Source organism: Oreochromis aureus, linkage group 17 (genome assembly GCF_013358895.1).
Source record: "Oreochromis aureus strain Israel breed Guangdong linkage group 17, ZZ_aureus, whole genome shotgun sequence".
Classification (NCBI taxonomy): Eukaryota; Metazoa; Chordata; class Actinopteri; order Cichliformes; family Cichlidae; genus Oreochromis; species Oreochromis aureus.
In genome coordinates this window covers 30,663,367-30,681,290 of record NC_052958.1, presented here as the reverse complement: position 1 = coordinate 30,681,290, position 17,924 = coordinate 30,663,367, and the positions used below count along the sequence as shown (strand labels likewise).

General features: G+C 40.5%; 1 protein-coding gene across 4 annotated transcripts; it reads right to left on the bottom strand.

Moving 5' to 3' along the window:
* Positions 1-274: 274 nt before the first annotated feature.
* hps3 (HPS3 biogenesis of lysosomal organelles complex 2 subunit 1) lies at positions 275-17,171 on the bottom strand. 4 transcript variants are annotated; one of them, XM_039601187.1, is made up of 25 exons: positions 16,875-17,171; positions 16,242-16,319; positions 16,080-16,151; positions 15,723-15,816; positions 15,446-15,519; positions 14,357-14,569; positions 13,592-13,664; positions 13,294-13,382; positions 12,949-13,066; positions 12,517-12,670; positions 12,354-12,436; positions 11,672-11,846; positions 11,315-11,396; positions 10,953-11,110; positions 10,620-10,721; positions 8,340-8,448; positions 8,005-8,222; positions 7,479-7,656; positions 6,954-7,187; positions 6,562-6,759; positions 6,240-6,428; positions 6,004-6,108; positions 3,083-3,289; positions 2,882-2,969; positions 275-1,639 (listed from the first exon to the last, which is right to left on the bottom strand). In XM_039601187.1, the coding sequence occupies exons 2-25, from the start codon at positions 16,290-16,292 to the stop codon at positions 1,512-1,514; spliced, it is 3,192 nt and encodes a 1,063-aa protein (XP_039457121.1). In that variant the 5' UTR covers positions 16,293-16,319; positions 16,875-17,171; the 3' UTR covers positions 275-1,511. The 4 variants fall into 4 exon arrangements, with proteins under 4 accessions (XP_039457121.1, XP_039457122.1, XP_039457123.1 ...); XM_039601188.1 differs by having other exon boundaries at positions 13,592-13,661; XM_039601189.1 differs by having other exon boundaries at positions 13,592-13,652.
* Between the last annotated feature and the right edge of the window lie 753 nt (positions 17,172-17,924).

Here is a 17,924-nt window from a genome sequence, read left to right as displayed (position 1 = left end):
ACAAATGGTTTCTGACAGTAAACTGTCATTTAAAAAAAAAAGTGAGCTGAAAGAGGGACAAAGTTGTAAAAATTCAAAAGCTGCAATGATAGATTGGTTTGCAGCTGGTTGAATACCTCTATATCTCCTACATACTCGGATGATATGTAACACTTGTTTGCTTATGTGACAAACAGGTTTAAAGTTTCTGTGGCCAAAACTCTTATAGAGCGAAACTAAACTTTCACACTCTGTGACAATATACAGTAAATACAACTGAAAGAAGACGCCAGTATGTGTTGAGGTATGCATTTACTGATCTGAACAGCGTTATCACTTAACAGACATCCATGTACTTGTTTAAAAAAATTATAATCAGTGGACAAATCAGTGCTCAAAGGTCACTCAGCTCTAAATCTCCACACTTAAAAAGAACTTTAGTAAAAAGAAAACCTAAAAAAAAAAAAGCATGTTTCTCTGCAGTTCTAACAGTAGAAATCAATATTTTAAAGTGTTTCGTTAACACATACACTCACCAGCCAGTTTTTTTAGGCACACCTGTTCAATGCTAAGTAAGCATACTTAATCCATACTGCTTCACATTGTTAACAGCAGCTCAACACTCAAATACTTGTTACAACCCCACAAAACAGTCATTCCAGCACCTTGTAGAATCCATGCTATTAAACAGTGAGCCAGTTCTGATGGGAGAAGTGGCTCCAACTCAGTACTAGCAAGGTGTACCTAACAACGTGGCCAGTAAGAGTAGATTATGAATAGGAAAACAATATCTACATATATACAGCTTGATATAGAAAGCCTTGATTGCCTTAACTGGTAATCTGGGCTTTCTGCTTCAGGCTTGAGAACCTTGAATTAAATACAAGAAAATATTGTGGCAAAGAGCAAAATGAGTGAAGTGGAACAAATCCAGCAAAAGAGAAACAGTGCAGAAAAGTGTTAATCTTGTGAATTCATAACTAAAAAAAAACTGATAAGTGACCAAACATAAAAGAATATGTGAACATTTGCTGCATCACTAACCAAAAACCTGTAAATTTCAGTGGAGTGAGAGAGAAATGGTGAGTAACGTTACTGCGTGGGTTTGGTTTAGTGGCATTCCTAACATAGTGACCAAGAGGTCTGCATATATAATGTTCTCTCAAATAGTGATCTAAACCTGGAGCGTCCTTTCATTAACAGATTTCATGATAATGGCACTGGTTTTAAACCTAAACTCTGAACACACCTCACTAAGCCATTAATCTCACATCATAGTACACCCCCGGCAGGCCTGTTCCTGTATTTGTTCAATCAGTGGATAAATAGGAGATATGTCCACCATAGTACTCTAAAGCCTTTGAGTTTAGTTGCACAGTGCTTATAATACAATACAAATTGTTTGATGCCAAACAAATAGTTTAAATACTGTAGGTTGAGTCATCCACAATGGCTGGCCAACAAACACAATTGTGAAGATTCTTCCAGAATGTTTTCTCAGCATTCAGTGTGTGTGTGTGGGTATGCGCACTTCAGGCCAGCACTTGTCTCTGGCTGCATGTCAACAGGTGTGGCAAGAAGTATGAGGCTGTGCCATCATCAGGGATGAGCTCCAGGAATTCTGCAGGGCTCATCTCCATAGCAACTACGACAAGCGTCTCTGTTGACAAAAAACAAGTCACATTAAACTCAAGTACACACACACACACACACACACACACACACACACACACACAACAAAGTCAATGAGATGTTACTTCCTGATTCTTCTAGTTTCTTTGGAAACATCAGGAAGTAATGTCCTGATATTTCTTTAATTCCCATCATAATATATTAATTTACAGAGGTATCTTGGGGTGTGCTCACACCAGTCTAACCAAGCCTGCTGCACCCTCAGAGTTCACTTTGTTTAATCAGGCTCATTACTGCTGGCTATGCTCTAGCAGGCCAGGGCACAGCTGGGCACATGTGTAATGTGAATTGCAATTCATTCCCCAGCACAGATCTCCAACAGTTTCCCAATACAGCCACCTCTGTAAAAACTGCTGCAAGTAATTAACAAATATGTGAGAAGACAGGTGTCACCACTTCCCCCAGTAAGCCATATAATGCATAAAATTATCAACCTGCTTTTCAAAAGAACCCGAGTGCTTTGAACAAGGAGAGTAAGTGATGAGTACTCTGAGCGGGATAGTCAAGTTGAGTGTGAATGCTCACCAGTGGAGGATTGGGAAGAGGATCATACACGGCAACAGTACCCAGTGTGAGTACACCTGTAGTCAAGTTTAATGGAGGCTTGGAACTTGTTGGTAAAGCTATATTTAATGTGCAGACAGCATTTAAGAAGCTGAATGACTGAATGCCTTTCTCTAGAAATGGGACAGAAGACCAACTTAGTTACTGTAGTTACTATTTACTGGGTTTTCTTGAGAACCACTTTTTCAAACAAGATGAATGACTGAATGAAGTCGCTTGGCACACAAAAACAAAGACCAAAAAGTAAAATAAAATCACGTCCAGCTATTTTTTTTAAGAACCAGTTTAAGTTTTAGGCCATAAAACTGTTGAAACCGTTTGAAGATCTGGACTAAGACGACTTCATTGCTTGTAATTTTAATATTGTCCTCTACAGTTTAAATGATTCAAATCTGTTACCTGAGCATGTAATCCATTATTACCTACTGGTTTCTGAATAGCTGAGGATGTGACTTAAAGTAGGGATTTAATGTGAATTCATTCCAGTGTCAAAAATGTTGTCAAACTTGCCAGATGGCTTTGCCACGTAATAAAATTGTAAGTCTGAACAAAATAAGGTCATCAGTGAGTCATGACTGACAAAAAGCACAGCGAACCCTGATTGTTTTAAACGAAAGTGAAAGTTCTTTGGGAAAAATATTTCTACCTTTGAGAGCAGCCAGGAGGATGCTGTTGTCTGCGGCCGCTCTTGTGCGATCACAAAGCTCTGGGAGGAGCTTTTGCCACCATAGTGCCTGCAGAGATAAGACATGTGTTTGAGACGGGAGTCGAGCTAGGCGCGAAATTAAAAATAAACGAAAAAGTGTAGCTACAGATTTCAAATGTAAGACCTGTGATCAGTACAGACCATGTTTTTCTCTTGTAACTGGTGATTGGCGTAGGGTATGATCGCTTGAGGACATCTGTCCAGCAACTTCTCAATGCTCCTATCGTACTGCCCAGTTCTGGTAGCGCAGAGGAGGTGCAGGCTGAAGCCCCATAAGGTTTCATCTGACAGGCGCTCCAACAGAGGCACAACAGAGCCCACAGACAGGGATGGACCACACAGCAGAGACTGCACACACATACAGGAACACTTAAAATTACAATTACAGAATAACAGCAGCTAGATTTTAAATCAGACAAGCTCTCTCATTTAATTCATGAATACCAGACACAAGTCCACAAGAAGAAAAAGAAAGATAAATAAACTGCTGTATGTCACCAAGTTCACCACTGATAGCACAGATAAAATGTTTTCTCTTCAAATGTCACTGATCTACATATTTGTTGAGACAAGATCACAGGCCATGGAATGCATGATGGCCCAGTATTACTATAAGTTCCAGTAATGGCCGTGAATAGGGCCTCACCCTACGAGGAATGCAGCCATCAATTATACACCTGGCATCGGCATCAGCAGTCATGCCTCGGTTCCTGACTGTCATTGTTAGTGTTGTTGGTATGTGGTCGGCTGGCGACTGAAGCTGCAGCCGTAATGTGAAACTGCATTAAACTCTGGACCGGTCTGCCGTGTGATGTTTACAGTCACACATCCAAAGCTGTTACTTCAATAGTCAGTTGAAGATGGCTCCAAAAACCAGCTCCCAAATTTATAGCAGAAAGAGGTCTTTTCACACCCGAGTAGAAGAAATTGTGTTTCCTGCACAGGCTGGGCAGCAATTCAATGATGTCTCAGTGGCTGTGTCAGTCTGTTACACAGTTAGATCCATATATATTTAGACACTGACAGAAGTTTTGTTTTGTTTTTTACCCGTTTACTGAATTTGAGTGTATCTACATTCATATTGGATGAAGGGTTTAGAAGCTTCAGCTTGTTAACATGTGCCAGCCTCTTTTTAAAGTAATTGGACAATTAACTCGAATGCTATTTCATGGACAGGTGTGGGCAGTTCCTTTGTTATGTCATTATCAATTAAGCAGATCAAAGGCCTGGAATTGATAGTTGTGGTTTTTTTGCTGTAAACAGACAACATGCGGTCAAAGGAGCTCTCCATGGAGGTGAAACAAGCCATCCTTAAGCTGCGAAAACAGAAAAAAACCCATTTGAGAAATTGGTACAATAGTAGTGATGGTGTGATGAAGCCCCCTGAATGTGACAAATCTTTTCGGCCAACTGGTTTGCCAAAAGGCAGATCACACAAAACAACGTTTAACAGCTCATTTGGATATGCTGACATCTGCTGGTCATTCCATGTACAGCAGCCCTGCTGTGCTAATACAAGGGGCTTACATAACAGTCGATATATAAATGTAAAGATGTATCAATTGTAGAATACCCATATGAGGTCCTGTATAATATAAATATATACATACACACAGTCACACCTAATCCTAACCCTTACTAACCATGAGACTGATTTAAGACTTATTATTGGGCTATAGCATGTCAAAATGCTCCCTAACTGCTAATATTATATCGCCTTTTCGGTTGCTCCATAATTTGCTTACAATCTCCGTGCACTCTCGTGATGATCCTCAGAAACACCTCAGATCCAGTTCACGCAAAAAACTAATTTTCACATCTTTTCAACAGCTGAAATCACATAACGAGGCACATCATTTCAGAGAGTCATTGGTCACATGATATTCTGAAGAACAATACGGGCTTCATTTGGACACGTCCCCTTTACTCGACACAGGCCTCGCGGGCTTCAGTGTCAGATGTAACATCACTACTACAACAGAGGTGGCAAAATCTACAGTTTGGTACATCCTTTCTACGGTGAGGACAAACCCTTTCACAACAGCCAACCAAGTGAACAACACTCTCCAGGAGGTCGGCGTAGCGATGTCCAAGTCTACCGTAAAGAGAAGACTGCATGAAAGTAAGTACAGAGGATTCACTGCGAGGTGGGAGCCACTCATAATCCTCAAGAATACAAAGGCTAGATTGGACTTTGCTAAAAAAAAAACATCTAAAAAAAGCCAGCACAATTCAGGAAAAACACTATTTGGAAAGATGAAACCAAGATTAACCTGTACCAGAATGATGGTAAGTAAAATTTATGGAGAAGGCGTGAAACAGCTCATGATCCAAGGCGGAGGCAGTGTGATAGCTTGGACATGCATGGGTGGTAATGGCACTGAGACACTAGTATTTATTGATGATCTGCCAACAGCCAAATAAATTCTGAGGTGTTCAGAGACACACTGTCTGCTCCAATCCAACTAAATGCAGTCAAATTGACTGGGCCATGTTTCATAATACGGATAGACAATAACCCCCAAAATACAGCCAAAGCAACCCAGGAGTTTATTAAAGCAAAGAAGTGGAATATTCTTGAATGGAAAAGTCAGTCATCTGATCTTAACCCAAGTGAGCATGCATTGCACTTCTTGAAGACTAAACTTCAAAACAAACAAACAGCAGCTGCAGTGAAGGCCTGGACGAGCATTAAAAAGGAGGAAACCCAGCATCTGGTGCAGTCTGTGAGTTCTAGACTGTCATTGACAGCAAAGGGTTTTCAAAAGGTTTTCAAACAAGTATTAGAAATTAACATTTTATTTTCAGTTACTTTTGAGCACCTGAAATGAAGGGACTGTGTTTAAAAAAAACACTTTAGTTCCTCATATGTTTATACAATCTTTTTGTTCAACCCACTGGATTAAAGCTGAGAGTCTGCACTTCAGCTGCATCTGAGTTGTTTCATTTAAAATTCATTGTTGTAACACAGAAGCAAAATTAGAAAAAAGTTATCTCTGTCTAAATATTCATGGACTTAACTGTACTGAATCTATGCAGTCAAAGCAGACTTTAGAAAATACCTGCAGTTTGTGCAGCGCCTCCAGGTGTTGGGAACTGGTAATGTGTGTTGGACTTAGAAGAACGAGCCATGGATACAAACCACCGTAATGAGAGCACGAGTTGATCTGGAACAGACACAAACATGGGAGCAGCTGATTGGATGAAACTCATGTCTTTAAAATGTGGTTAATGAACAAATTAAAAGAATTGGGGGGGGGGGTTGTGTTACTAAACAGAGACCACCAAGTAGCCATACCAGGTCATCAGCGCTCTTCAGTGACTTGCGCTTTGGAGTTGTGTGTTTTTCTGACTTTGTATTTGTTAGACGGTCGATGTAGACAGAAGCCAGCCGGAACAGAAGCTCTTGAATGACAGCGTCGTTTGATGATGCCATGAGCATCGCTTCCCAGAAATCGACCTGCAGGCTGCTCTCACAGCCCAGCTCCTAAAAGTGTAGAAAGCATCAAATTCAGCAAAACTGAAATTAATTCTACATCCAAGTGTAGAAAGGCAGTAATACAAATCAGCAGGTTGATATTCTAGCCTCCAGGCACTGCACTTCCAGGTGCCAATGGTACCTTGAATATGTGATCTGCGTCTTCTAGCTTAACTTTGCTGTTCTCATGTAAAGCCACCATGGCAGCCACCAGCAGTCCAGGCTGAGAGTTGGCCATCTGGCGGGTTAAAGCTGTGGGATAAACACGTCCATGCTGGTTTGCACATCCACCATAGAGCAGCAGCCTCGGCTCCTCGATAAACCCGTACACCAGCAGCATCTACGCACAGAATGGAAATGGATCAACTTTCTTTATTTTGGTCCATTTTGTGTTGCAAAATACATAATATAGAAAAAAATATGGACATACAATTTTTAAAAAAAGAAAAAAAAAGCAATATTATGTAGCAAACTTTGACCTTGCACTGCGCCTTGAGTAGTTAGTACACCAAAGAAAACAAGTGAAATCCTGACCTCAGCATGTCTCTCCATCAGCTGTGTGTACTGCTGCAGGTCACCCAAACGCAGCATCATGGTAGCCATGGTGATTGTTAGTGAAACCGACACGCCCACAGAGTTCTCCAGATTTTGTAAAATTTGCAGCGTCCGAGCAGGACTGACATTTATCATGCAGGAGCTGGCGCACACACTTACGAGCATTAAATGCTCTGATTGGCTGAAAATGTCAATGACCTCATCAGCTGCTTCCTACAGGGAAAGAAAGATTAAAAAGGTTTCTTCATTTTCATTCCCCGTCTCTTTTGATTCAATATTTGATATTTTTTTGTTCTCTTACTAATTTCTTAAGGTTTTTTGTGCATATTTGTCATGTTTAAAACAAATTTTAATATTTGACAAAGACATCCTAAATAATTACAAAATGGTTTAAAATGATTATTTAAATTATTAAGGGAAAAAAGCTGACCAAACCTGCCTGGCCCTGTGTGAAAAAGTAATCTCCTCAACTTGTTAAATCATGCTCATTTAGATTTTGTGTACCTGACTGAGGGTCTGCTCTGAGTCTTCTAACAGGAAATGTTTAAGGTAAAACAGGAAGCCAGGGCCATAGGAGGAAGGGCTGCCCGGAAATGGCCGATTCCTGGACATGACCTCTGTGAGTGACAGACCAGACATCCTGTAGTAGGGCAGAGCAAGGTGACACTCCTTCTGACTTCCCCTTAGAGAAAAGAAGAGATTAAAATTTTTGCTGAAACAAATTTTAATAAAATAGCCAGAAAATACAAAAACTGAAGGCAAAGGTGTCTAACAGAGTAAAATCTCATTGACTGAACATATTTAAAAACCCATAGAATGTTATTATCAATGCAGAATGTGCATGGACCTTAAACTTTAAAGGCTAAAAATAACAGAGGCTTTATCAGTGCCCTCATTAACCATTAAATTAAGGTGTATTTAGGTTATTTTGTCAGCGAGTTAAGCGAGTGAACATATTAAGGAGACAATTTCTACACATTCAAAGGGATATTAGCCCTCTAACCTGCCTGCAGGAGAGGTTGAGTGTTACCTGCTGAAACTGTCTCCCAGTTGGGCACAATTCTCCCTCAGCGCCTCCTCCAGCACTTGTCGATCTGTCCTGTGGTCTGCTGGGCCACCTGGGCCCGTCTGTTGCTCGTCTGATGCGTGTAGTAGAGCAGCACGCAGGAGGAGGTGAGCTTCGCTGAGGAGGTGTCGCAGACTCTGGGCCTGTGGGTTGGTCTCCGCATAACGCTGACTGTACTCAACCTGAAAAACACACACAGACAAATCACAAGTTACTGCACAGCAGATCTGTATTTGTTTAGTTTTTCATATTCATCATCAACAGTTGCGCAACACACAATTCAGGCAAATGAGAGTTACCATCTCCTGGTAGAGAGTAAAGGGGGGGACGGTGTCCACAACATAGACGTTCCATCCATGTCCCGCTGCACTGCTTTCTTTGGTAGAAGACATTGTCCACCTCCTGCTCCTGAGATCAAACATTACACAGCAACATATAGAAAAATTAGCTTTGACCATTGAGTCACAACATACACAGGAAGAATCCTGTACTTATACTCACCTTTTTTGTGATCTATTGTAGATATTTTAACTATAAAAAAAATACCTTTACAGGACACCAACAAGACAGTACAGACACACACAATAAACTAAACATTGCACAACAAGAAACAACCAACCAATAAACAAACAAGATATTCCCAGGAAAGAAAAACGTTTTGGATGAAAAACAACAAAAACAAACATATCCAAAATACACTGGATGGGAAACAAAGTGCATATTGCTGAAATGCAGTACTACATTTTACAAATTCAAACAAACTGTTAAGATGGGCACACACTAAACAACTGTCAGAATGATTATAAGGACATAATCTAGCCTATAAGACCACATCTGCTTCGTTTGCTCTCAGTTAGTTTTTAGAACCAATTATTGCCTGTTGGTCTTTAAACAGGTTTATCATTTGACACCAACGAGTACAATGGTAGCCTGGGAGACTGCAAGTTCCCCTGGCTCCTCGCTTAGTAACACTGCAGTAGGTCTAGATTGATACACCACTTTCCATTTAATTATTAGTTATTAATGATGTTTTTGTCCTGTCCTCCTCCCCTGCCATCTGGTAAACTGCAGATTATACCTAATTTTTTGGCACATTTAAATCACGTGAAGCTACAGATAGACAATTATGATCGTTTAGCTCTCTACATGCGCTGTGCTTCACACTTCACAGCACAAGCATTTGTTAAGTGTCTGCCCAGCTTTAACAAACAGTTAGTGAACAGGGTAACAGGAGCTTCATACCAAGGGTATGTTGAGGTGTTTGTTACGCGGTGAGGGGCTTGTGTGTGCGCATCTGTGTCAGTCAAAGAGAAAGAGTTACAGGAATCCAGGAACCTCTGTGATAAAATTGTCTTTTTAGGTCAATTTTAACACGATTAGTTTGTGAGAAAAAAAAGACACAAACACACACCGAAGGCAGTTAGGCAGGTTACCATGGCTAGGTTTAGAAACTAAAACAGGAAGTGCTGTCTCTTTTAGACCAAGCTGCAAAACTCACACAAACACTTTAATCTATTTGTTTTTTTAAACAGAAATGACTGACTGCATGCTGTCACAGGGTTTCTGAACTTCTTCACAACACATGCAACTTACTTGCTTAACGACCTTTTCTGCTAAGCAGTTCTTTATTTCTTATGAATCCAAAAAAAGTGATTTTAAATTTTTATATAATTTTATATTTGCCTTTCTTTATTTTCTATATCAAACGCCATGATCACTAAGTTCTTATTAATGAAATAATATGTTGTTTGTGATTTTAGGTTAGGCTTTTGGTATATTTGCATTTCTTTCTGTCTGTCAACACGATAGCTGGAAAAGTTTTGAATGGATGCTGATAAAAGTTAGTAGAGTCGGGTCATGTTAACAATACGTTCAAATTCTGCCTTACATCCACCAAGGTCCTTAAAATCAACGCCATGATTTATTGGTTGACAAAAAGCTTATAACTAAGAAACTATGATTCTTACAAGTGTGGTATGTATTGTCAAAATATAGAAAGTACCGTATAAGTATTTAAAATATGTAAAATTTTAACCTCTGACCTCTCTTTCATGATCAATAGATTGATCTGAAGGTTACACGGCTTTTAAAAACTATGTTTCTTAAATAAACTTGTGATCAAAAATTAATTATACTAAAAAATGAATTGAATCCCACACATGTCCTATATTAACATAAAAAAATTAGGTTTCAGCAGGGCAAATAACAAAAACCTTCACTCTTTGCTTATTTTTGCTGCACTGCAAACTCCTTAAAGTACATTTAAAAAGAACAGAGATATACAAATGTACCGAAAATACAACACTATTACCTTAAAGAGTAAATACTGCTTAGAAAGTGACCTCCCTTGGTGGAGGTTTGTGTTCTTGGAGTGCTTTTAGTTTTTTAATGGAGTTCCTCTAACCTCTACACGGAAGCAAAGAAGAATCATTTAGTCTTGTAACATAAGAGAAACAAGGGTTACAGAAGGGAACTTTATAAGGATTTCATTTGAGAACAAGAGTGTTTTCTCGCTGTTGCAGCTCGGCCTGAAAGTGACAACAAGGATGGGGGTTGGATGGGTTTTGGGTTTGTCTTACAGTAAGGGGCGTGATAGAAGGCTCTCCAGAGCTGGCGTGGTTGCGGGATCAATTCCCACCGCCAGGAAAATACCAGTCAGCATGTTGTGTTCTTTCAACTCGCTATAATAACAACACACACGTACACACATACAGTAAACAGGCTCATAAATGTTCAAATGTTTGTGCGTACATGCATGCACATGCAAGTAACTGCAGGGAAGTATCTGAGGTCAAACCTGAAAAAGCCTTTAAAAATCAAAAGGTGTACAAATCAACATGGCGGCGTGTGTGTGTGTGTGTGTGTGTGTGTGTGTGTGTGTGTGTGTGTGTGTGTGTGTGTGTGCAACTTACAGGCCCCTGCGCTGCGTGCTGCGTTCGGTCTCCTCCGATGTCTCTGCGTCAGCGGCAGAGAGCAGGATGACGTGGCGCCCGTACACACACATCGACCGCAGGCCGATAAAGAGCTGCATCCTGAGCGCACAGACCTCCAGGCTGCAGGGTGGGCAGGCCTTACAAACACACACACACACACACACACACGTGTAAATGTTAAATGTGTTCTCATTTACAGACATGTAATAACGATCCATACAGATATTAGCACCACCAACTGGATCTCTGGAGTGAGGGGAGCACTGAGGCTGAACTTTACAATTAGTGAAGCTCATTTAAAAGAAATACTGTAAATGGCTAGAACAGTGCCAGGCTCATACCTTCATGGTTGTATCGATGTAGGGGTCTTCAATCCTGGCTGCTAGAGCTGCACATCGTACTGTAAAACACTGCAATGCACTCCTACCAGCCACACAGAGAAATGTACTTGTAATCCACAAAGAAAGTAAAAACCACAGACCAACAACTTTTCTATATTTGAATTTAATTGGAATATCATGGAAATAAGGCTTGATGGGTTTGATGAAAAAGGTTTTCTATCTGATGTTTGGTGAACTGTTGAATTTAGAGCCCTATTTTTTTGAAACCCTGTAAAATGTAATTATTTAAGTGGAAAAAATCCAAGTAAAACAGTGAGCACCAACTGCTTCATGCCTCCTTCAGGGCTGCAGACATACTTTGTTATGACGTGCAACAGGTGGTCTGTTAGCGCCGCCTCCAGGACCTTCTCTGGATACTGATATGCTGACAGGAGCTCAACTCCACCCTTCAGACTGTACAGGTAGCCCATGGTGGGGAGGGAGAAGAAGCAGAACACACACGACGGTTCGTCGGGAGACACTGACTGGTTACCTGGGGAGAGAGTAGCAATCCCTCAAACAATTATTGGGCAAAAACACACACAAGGACAAAGAAAAAGGATTATTTTTTACAACATGAGCAAACTGCACCGAAATGTGAACATGCTGTAGAAATACCACAGAGATATCTCTATAGCAATGCAGCTTAACATGCACTCATCACGGGCATGAATGTCATGGTATGACACTTCACTGAAATGTTTTTTAAAGTCATTAAGGATGTGTGCTGTGCAATCATTTCACACTAGAGCAAAACAAAGAGTTCAAAACATCATTAAAAGTCCAAAATTACCATGAAATTCATGCCTGTGATGACTGAATGTAAACTCCTGAACAGACTACAATGTCTAAGAAAAAAAAAACATCTCTAATGCCATTTCTCCTCATTTCAAAACAGATCATCTCGCACTGTTAACTTGTAGCATCAGCTACTGTTTCTTCACTCCAGTCAAGAAACCTGCATCTTGTCACAAAGCACCGACACTGATGTGGTACTCACCGGTGAACAACGGGTAAAGCTGCAGGGAGTGAAGCTGCATCTCATCCACGCTGCATCCTTGAAAGAACTCTGGAGAAAAGCGCCTGCAGGACAGGAGGGAGTTCAGTCAAACCTCAGCTGGGAGAAATATTCTTAAGGAACAAACTCAGAAGTGCAGACACACCTGAAAAGAACGTAAGAAAGTGCATACTGCCCTCCTTCTTCCAACCCGGTTTTTTCAATGCTGACTGGGATGTCGCAGTCTTTAGCTCGATCGCCAAGTAACTCCTGGTGTCTCGGAACGACCAGAAAGTCAGCCTGGTCTTCCAGATATTCCGCTGTGCATGCAGAAAGATCACAGATCGCATATCACAGATCACAGATCACTCCTACATTATGTTACTTTATGTTGTTTTCTTAGTATTAAATCTGTAGAATAAAAACAAAAAGAATGCTTGAGAACTCTGTAAAAGTGTCTAATTGTCAGCTTTAGCAATGTAAGTCATATTCATAAAGGTTTCTCTACTCATCCCTTTCTGGTTAAATAGAAAAAAAAAAATCACCCCAAAGCCACGACTTAAAACACATTATAGAGAATTTACATGTGTGCCGTTACCACTTTTATTTGTGTCCAGTGGTTCCTCCAGGGTTTGGGGTTCAGAGGTTTCATCCAGTTTTAATATCAAGACTTCCAGCTCTCCTTGCACAGCCACATATGTGTCGCACAGCGCCACCTAGCGGTCAAAATATTTAGGAAAAAACAAAAAACAAAAAACAAGGAAATATGCTTAAGTTGGAAATTTCCCAGTACTACAGAAATTTTGTTCTCTTTCTCTCATTATGCAAATGCAAGCTATCCACTCAGAAGAAGCTTACATTTTTAAATATAAATAGGTGCAGTGAACATGCTTGATATAACAGTTTGACACAGTCACAGATAAAAATAAGTGAAGAAAAGCACCTGCTTAGGTGTGATTTTTGGAAGGTGCAGGATGACGGAGCGTTCAAAATCCAGGACGGAAAGATTCTGGCTGGAACTTGAAGACTGAGCTGTGGGTAGAAAACAGGCCTACTGAATTGAAGCTTGTTAGTCCCAGTTCACATCTAATGTAAACTCTTTTCTATATGAAATCTAATACACAGGGCTCATTGTAAGACATCCTTCTCTGATCCCTGATTTGTAGATAGTTGCGATACAAAATGAGTGGTTGACTGAAAATATCTTAATAAATTCATAAATGTGTGTTTTTTTTAGTTACCTTGACTCTGACCACAGCGCTGCCGAGTGTTTGGCCAGCTGCTCTGAAGACTCTGATTCTCCTGATTTTCCTCCCAAAGAAACAAACATTATTCCAGTGTAACATACTGTGTAGGTTATCAGTGAGTCTGCTCATTTTCGATGAAAGACGTTACCACAACATTTGATCTTTTTACAGCCAGCTATTAAAATAAATGGTGCTAAGCTGCCATCTTAACAAAACCTTGTAAAGGTACTCACTGTATTTGGAAAATGCTTTAAAATCTTCTAAAAAGAATGCAAACTATCGACAGTATGTGTGGAAAAAAATCTTTATGTCCAAAACGTCCATATTATTTTGAAGAGATATTATTTATAGCAGGGATGTTAAACATAAGGCGTGGGGGCCTGAATTGGCCCATTAAAGACTCCCATCTGGCACACTGGACAACTTTGGAAAATTTTAATGAAATATAGAGCTTTTTTTCCCCTTAACTTGAGCACTCAAAGCACCGTATCACATGAGAGGAAGGCCAAATCCCAACAGAGACGCTTAAGAATCACTGAAATTAATGTGGAAGGTATTGTGGAGCAGCAAACAAAGGTTGAAGCACCTTGAAATCGACCCTTATCAGAGAGAAGCTACACCGGTTTGCACAAAAAAAGTAATAAAAACTTAAATAAACAGTCTTCAACAAATTAAAGACATTATTGAATTGTACATTCAAATCCAGATAAACCCCATAACATCAATAAAGTGGGTAAACTTTGAGAGTTGAGTTCTTACAAGGTTCTGCTGGTTGTGTTGTCTCAACGTAAAGAGAACCAGAGTGTTCTCAGAACCAACCAGCAGGTCTCCTCTAACCGGGCAGCAAGACATGGCAATGGGCCGCTCTGACAGAGGGATCTCAATAATCTCCATCTGCACTCCACCCCACACAGACGCTCCACCCAGCAAGTGGCCCAACAAACGAACCCCAACACGAGACTTCTCCTCTGCCTGAACAGAGAGCAAACAAGCCATTAACATATTTCACAGTGTGTAATTAGGAAACAGTAATATACATGACAGCTGCAGACTGCCTTTGGTGGAATATAATTTGCTTATTTCTTCTTGCTCTCAGCATAATTTATGCATAACTATGCACATGTTTATACGCTCTTTATACCATTTGACAGTCTGTCTATAGGTAAGCTTGGACATCTGACCATTGAGACTGATTGATGGTGAACTCAATTTGAAGGTTTTGTATAGCGTACTGTGCTATGAAGATAACAGGACGTACAGTTCAAATGAAGACAATTAGCTAGAGAGCTAGAACAATCTGACAAGAACATCTGACTATCAGTTACAAAAAATTCACAGTCAAAATCTGAGAGATTGATTTTTCTCACAAAAGCTTATTATATTCCTTAGTTTAATCACATTAAAGCAACATAAGACTTTATGTATAGAATCATAATTCAACTCATTTGCAATGAGCCGAGTCAAGTTTGCCATTCCAAAGAAACACATTGGAGGTGATCTGCATCCATCAGAGCAGACTGATCGACTGACTGATTATGTGTTAGCATCTATCTGCATTCATAATCTAGATGGTAGTTATTTACAAACCTTTGCTACTCTTTGTGAGACTGACTGCAGTCATTTCTAGGTGGACTGCAACTGCTTGGAGACAGGTTGCATACCACCAAAACGAGGTAATCCAAGTTAAAGGTGGTGCGTATTCAACCTCTGGGCAACCAGTTGGTCATTGCAACTACTTGCAATCTGCCGCCGAATGACAAATCACCTCGCAACCCCTCGCAGCCACAAGGAGGTTTCTGTCCTATTTTTACTCTTGGGTGATTTGGACTCAAGATGGTTCTTGTGTACCTGGTAACGCCAGTTGGTGTAGGCTCTCAGGTAGGTGGCATTGTTCTTTTCCTCAATGGTCACCAGGTAGTCTCCTAGAAGTGAATGAGCACAGAGGAGGCAATGATAAAACCCAAGTTTTTTAAGTGTCTAGTGTCTTTGTTTTTGATGCCTTTCCAGCCTACGCTGTCATCACTTGAAGCCATTTTGCTCACATATGGGAGACAGACAGCAAAAAAGTACATGTCAGTACCGCTATGAAGTACGGAGGGTAGAGGAAGACAGGATATGTCTTTACCTATCTTGCTATGCTGGATGCTCCTCACAGCGCCCATGGTGGAAAAGCGGCAGATGAGGGGGCAGCCCTCCACCTCCAGATTGTACACCTCCACCTGGATTCAGTTCAGCACAACACAGTCAGTCTACTACAAAGACTTTTCATCACTAAGGAGCTGACTAATAACTGCTTAAGTAAGATGAGGAAGACAAAACATCAATAACAACCTTTGAGCATGATGTAATTCAATCAATCAATTCAAAACACAAAACTGACTATTTTATCTTATTTTGCCTCGCTACCACCACTGAGTCATTACTAAAATAAATACATTTTTAAAAAGGTCACAAACTGTAAACATAAGCACATTAAAGCAACCTTGCATCCTCCAGTCGCCACCACAAAAAGAGCTCCACCTCCACAGCAGACCAGTCCGGGTTCCTTCTCCACCTGAGCCACAGAGAGGGAAAGCAGTGAAGACAAGCGTAGGTAATAAAACACGGCTGACACGGGATCAGCGTCAGTCAGGTTTCACGTTACCTGCACAATCTGCTGCGAGGAGAAAGGATGGCAGTTGTAGACGTGCACCATGTTTGGTCTTCTTTTGGCGAGAGGACTCTGTACAAGGTGGAAATAAAAATAAAAAAAACATTAGTTAAGGTGCTTCATTCTTACTTTATCTATGTTTCTCAGAGGCTTCATCCATCAGGGTAAACAGGACTACTACAAGAAAAGGGATGCACTTAGTCTCAGGCGCTGGATTGTTTATTGATGAGGACTGATGCCATCTGGAAGGTTTTTCCTTTATCTAACACATTGGGCTATTTACATACTTGCACATATAATTCTTGTGGAGTTTTTTTTCTTACTTTTTACACATAAACATCATATCACACACACATGAATTTCACACAAAAGTGTCCTTCCTCCATTTCTTTGGTAGATATTTGTTGGCATTTACTAGAAAAAGTTGTTTTTTACTGATCTGCAGGTCTGCGTCACAATTTAACCTACTTTTGACAAGTGAGTGAGGCTAAAAACTCTTTCTGCAGACTTTCTCTCAAACTTTAACATCAGTCAGGGGAGGGGGAAAAAGCTAAACTATCGCAATTACATCTCAGAGGATTGCAGGAACAACACGGTTGTAATAAAGGTCAAAAACACACTACAAACCTCTATATTCAAGCCTGGATTTCTAGCAGTCCATGTGGGCCCGAAGCAGGGCTGTGGTCATCCCTGTGTGTTATTTCTGTAATCGATATCACATGCAGCAGTCTTGTGAGCAGCAGCAGCCCCCGATTGTCTCATTTCACATCACATGAGCTCTTCGATCGACTATTTTCGTCCTTCTTACTTTTTTGACTTTCTACATAAAACATGCGACAGACGTTTTCCGTCGTGAAGTCGTTTTTCTCGCTGCTTCTCCTCTCTTCCTACTTGAGCTTCGCTGCTGCAGTTTATTGATTTCACGCCGCAAATAAAGAGGAAGTGAAACGTCAACCACAACAATCCAGCGCCCGCCCTTTCCTGGTTTTGATTGGCTTACGAGCCTGCTTGTATTGCGTTCGACTTTTTTATTGGTTATTAAGCTGTCATAAAGTAAAGGGGCTGGTTCAGAATTTTTGTTTTGTTTTTAGTTTTGTCTTTTCTGTTAAATATTTGTTGACATTTTTCATATACTTTCGTGACTTCTTGTAACACATTACCATTCTGCAGATAGTATCATATATCACAGTATCGCATAGCAGTTTGCCTCCTCCATGCAGGTTAGAGTATGAGTCCTGAGAGACAGAGGCACCACCAAGGAGGGCCACGGGGGGGCACTGGCCACCCCTCAAAATTTGCTGGTCCCCCCAGTAAGATTGTCTTATGCTGGTAATAATTTTAATAAACGTGAGCACAAGAGAGAGGAAGACACCCTGCAATGAGTTGAAACATTAACTTGTTTTTTTTTCCTGATTATAGAATTTTTGTCATTCGCATTGTGTCACTTTGTATGTTCCTCACGATTTCCTGGTGTCACCCTCTCCCCTCCGCTGCACCCCTGCACTCTTCTGTTTTGGGTGTGCCAACCCAATATTTTTAGTGGCCCCCACATGGCCACCCCATGAAAAAAATTTGGAGGCCCCCCTGCTGAGAGAGACCTCTTACGTCAATAAAAATAATAACTAAACTATTAAAGTAAAATAACAAATTAAAAATTTAAATTAAAATTCAACACTG

What these genes read in the sequence shown, in the direction of transcription:
- hps3 (XM_039601187.1), bottom strand. Translation starts at nt 16,292, where the DNA reads ATGGTGCACGTCTACAACTGCCATCCTTTCTCCTCGCAGCAGATTGTG. An exon ending in AACACAACCAGCAGAACCTT is followed by an intron (nt 13,665 to 14,356) that starts GTAAGAACTCAA and finishes TTGTTTCTTTGG; the next exon opens with GAGGAAAATCAGGAGAATCA. An exon ending in CAGAGCAGACCCTCAGTCAG is followed by an intron (nt 7,188 to 7,478) that starts GTACACAAAATC and finishes CTTTCCCTGTAG; the next exon opens with GAAGCAGCTGATGAGGTCAT.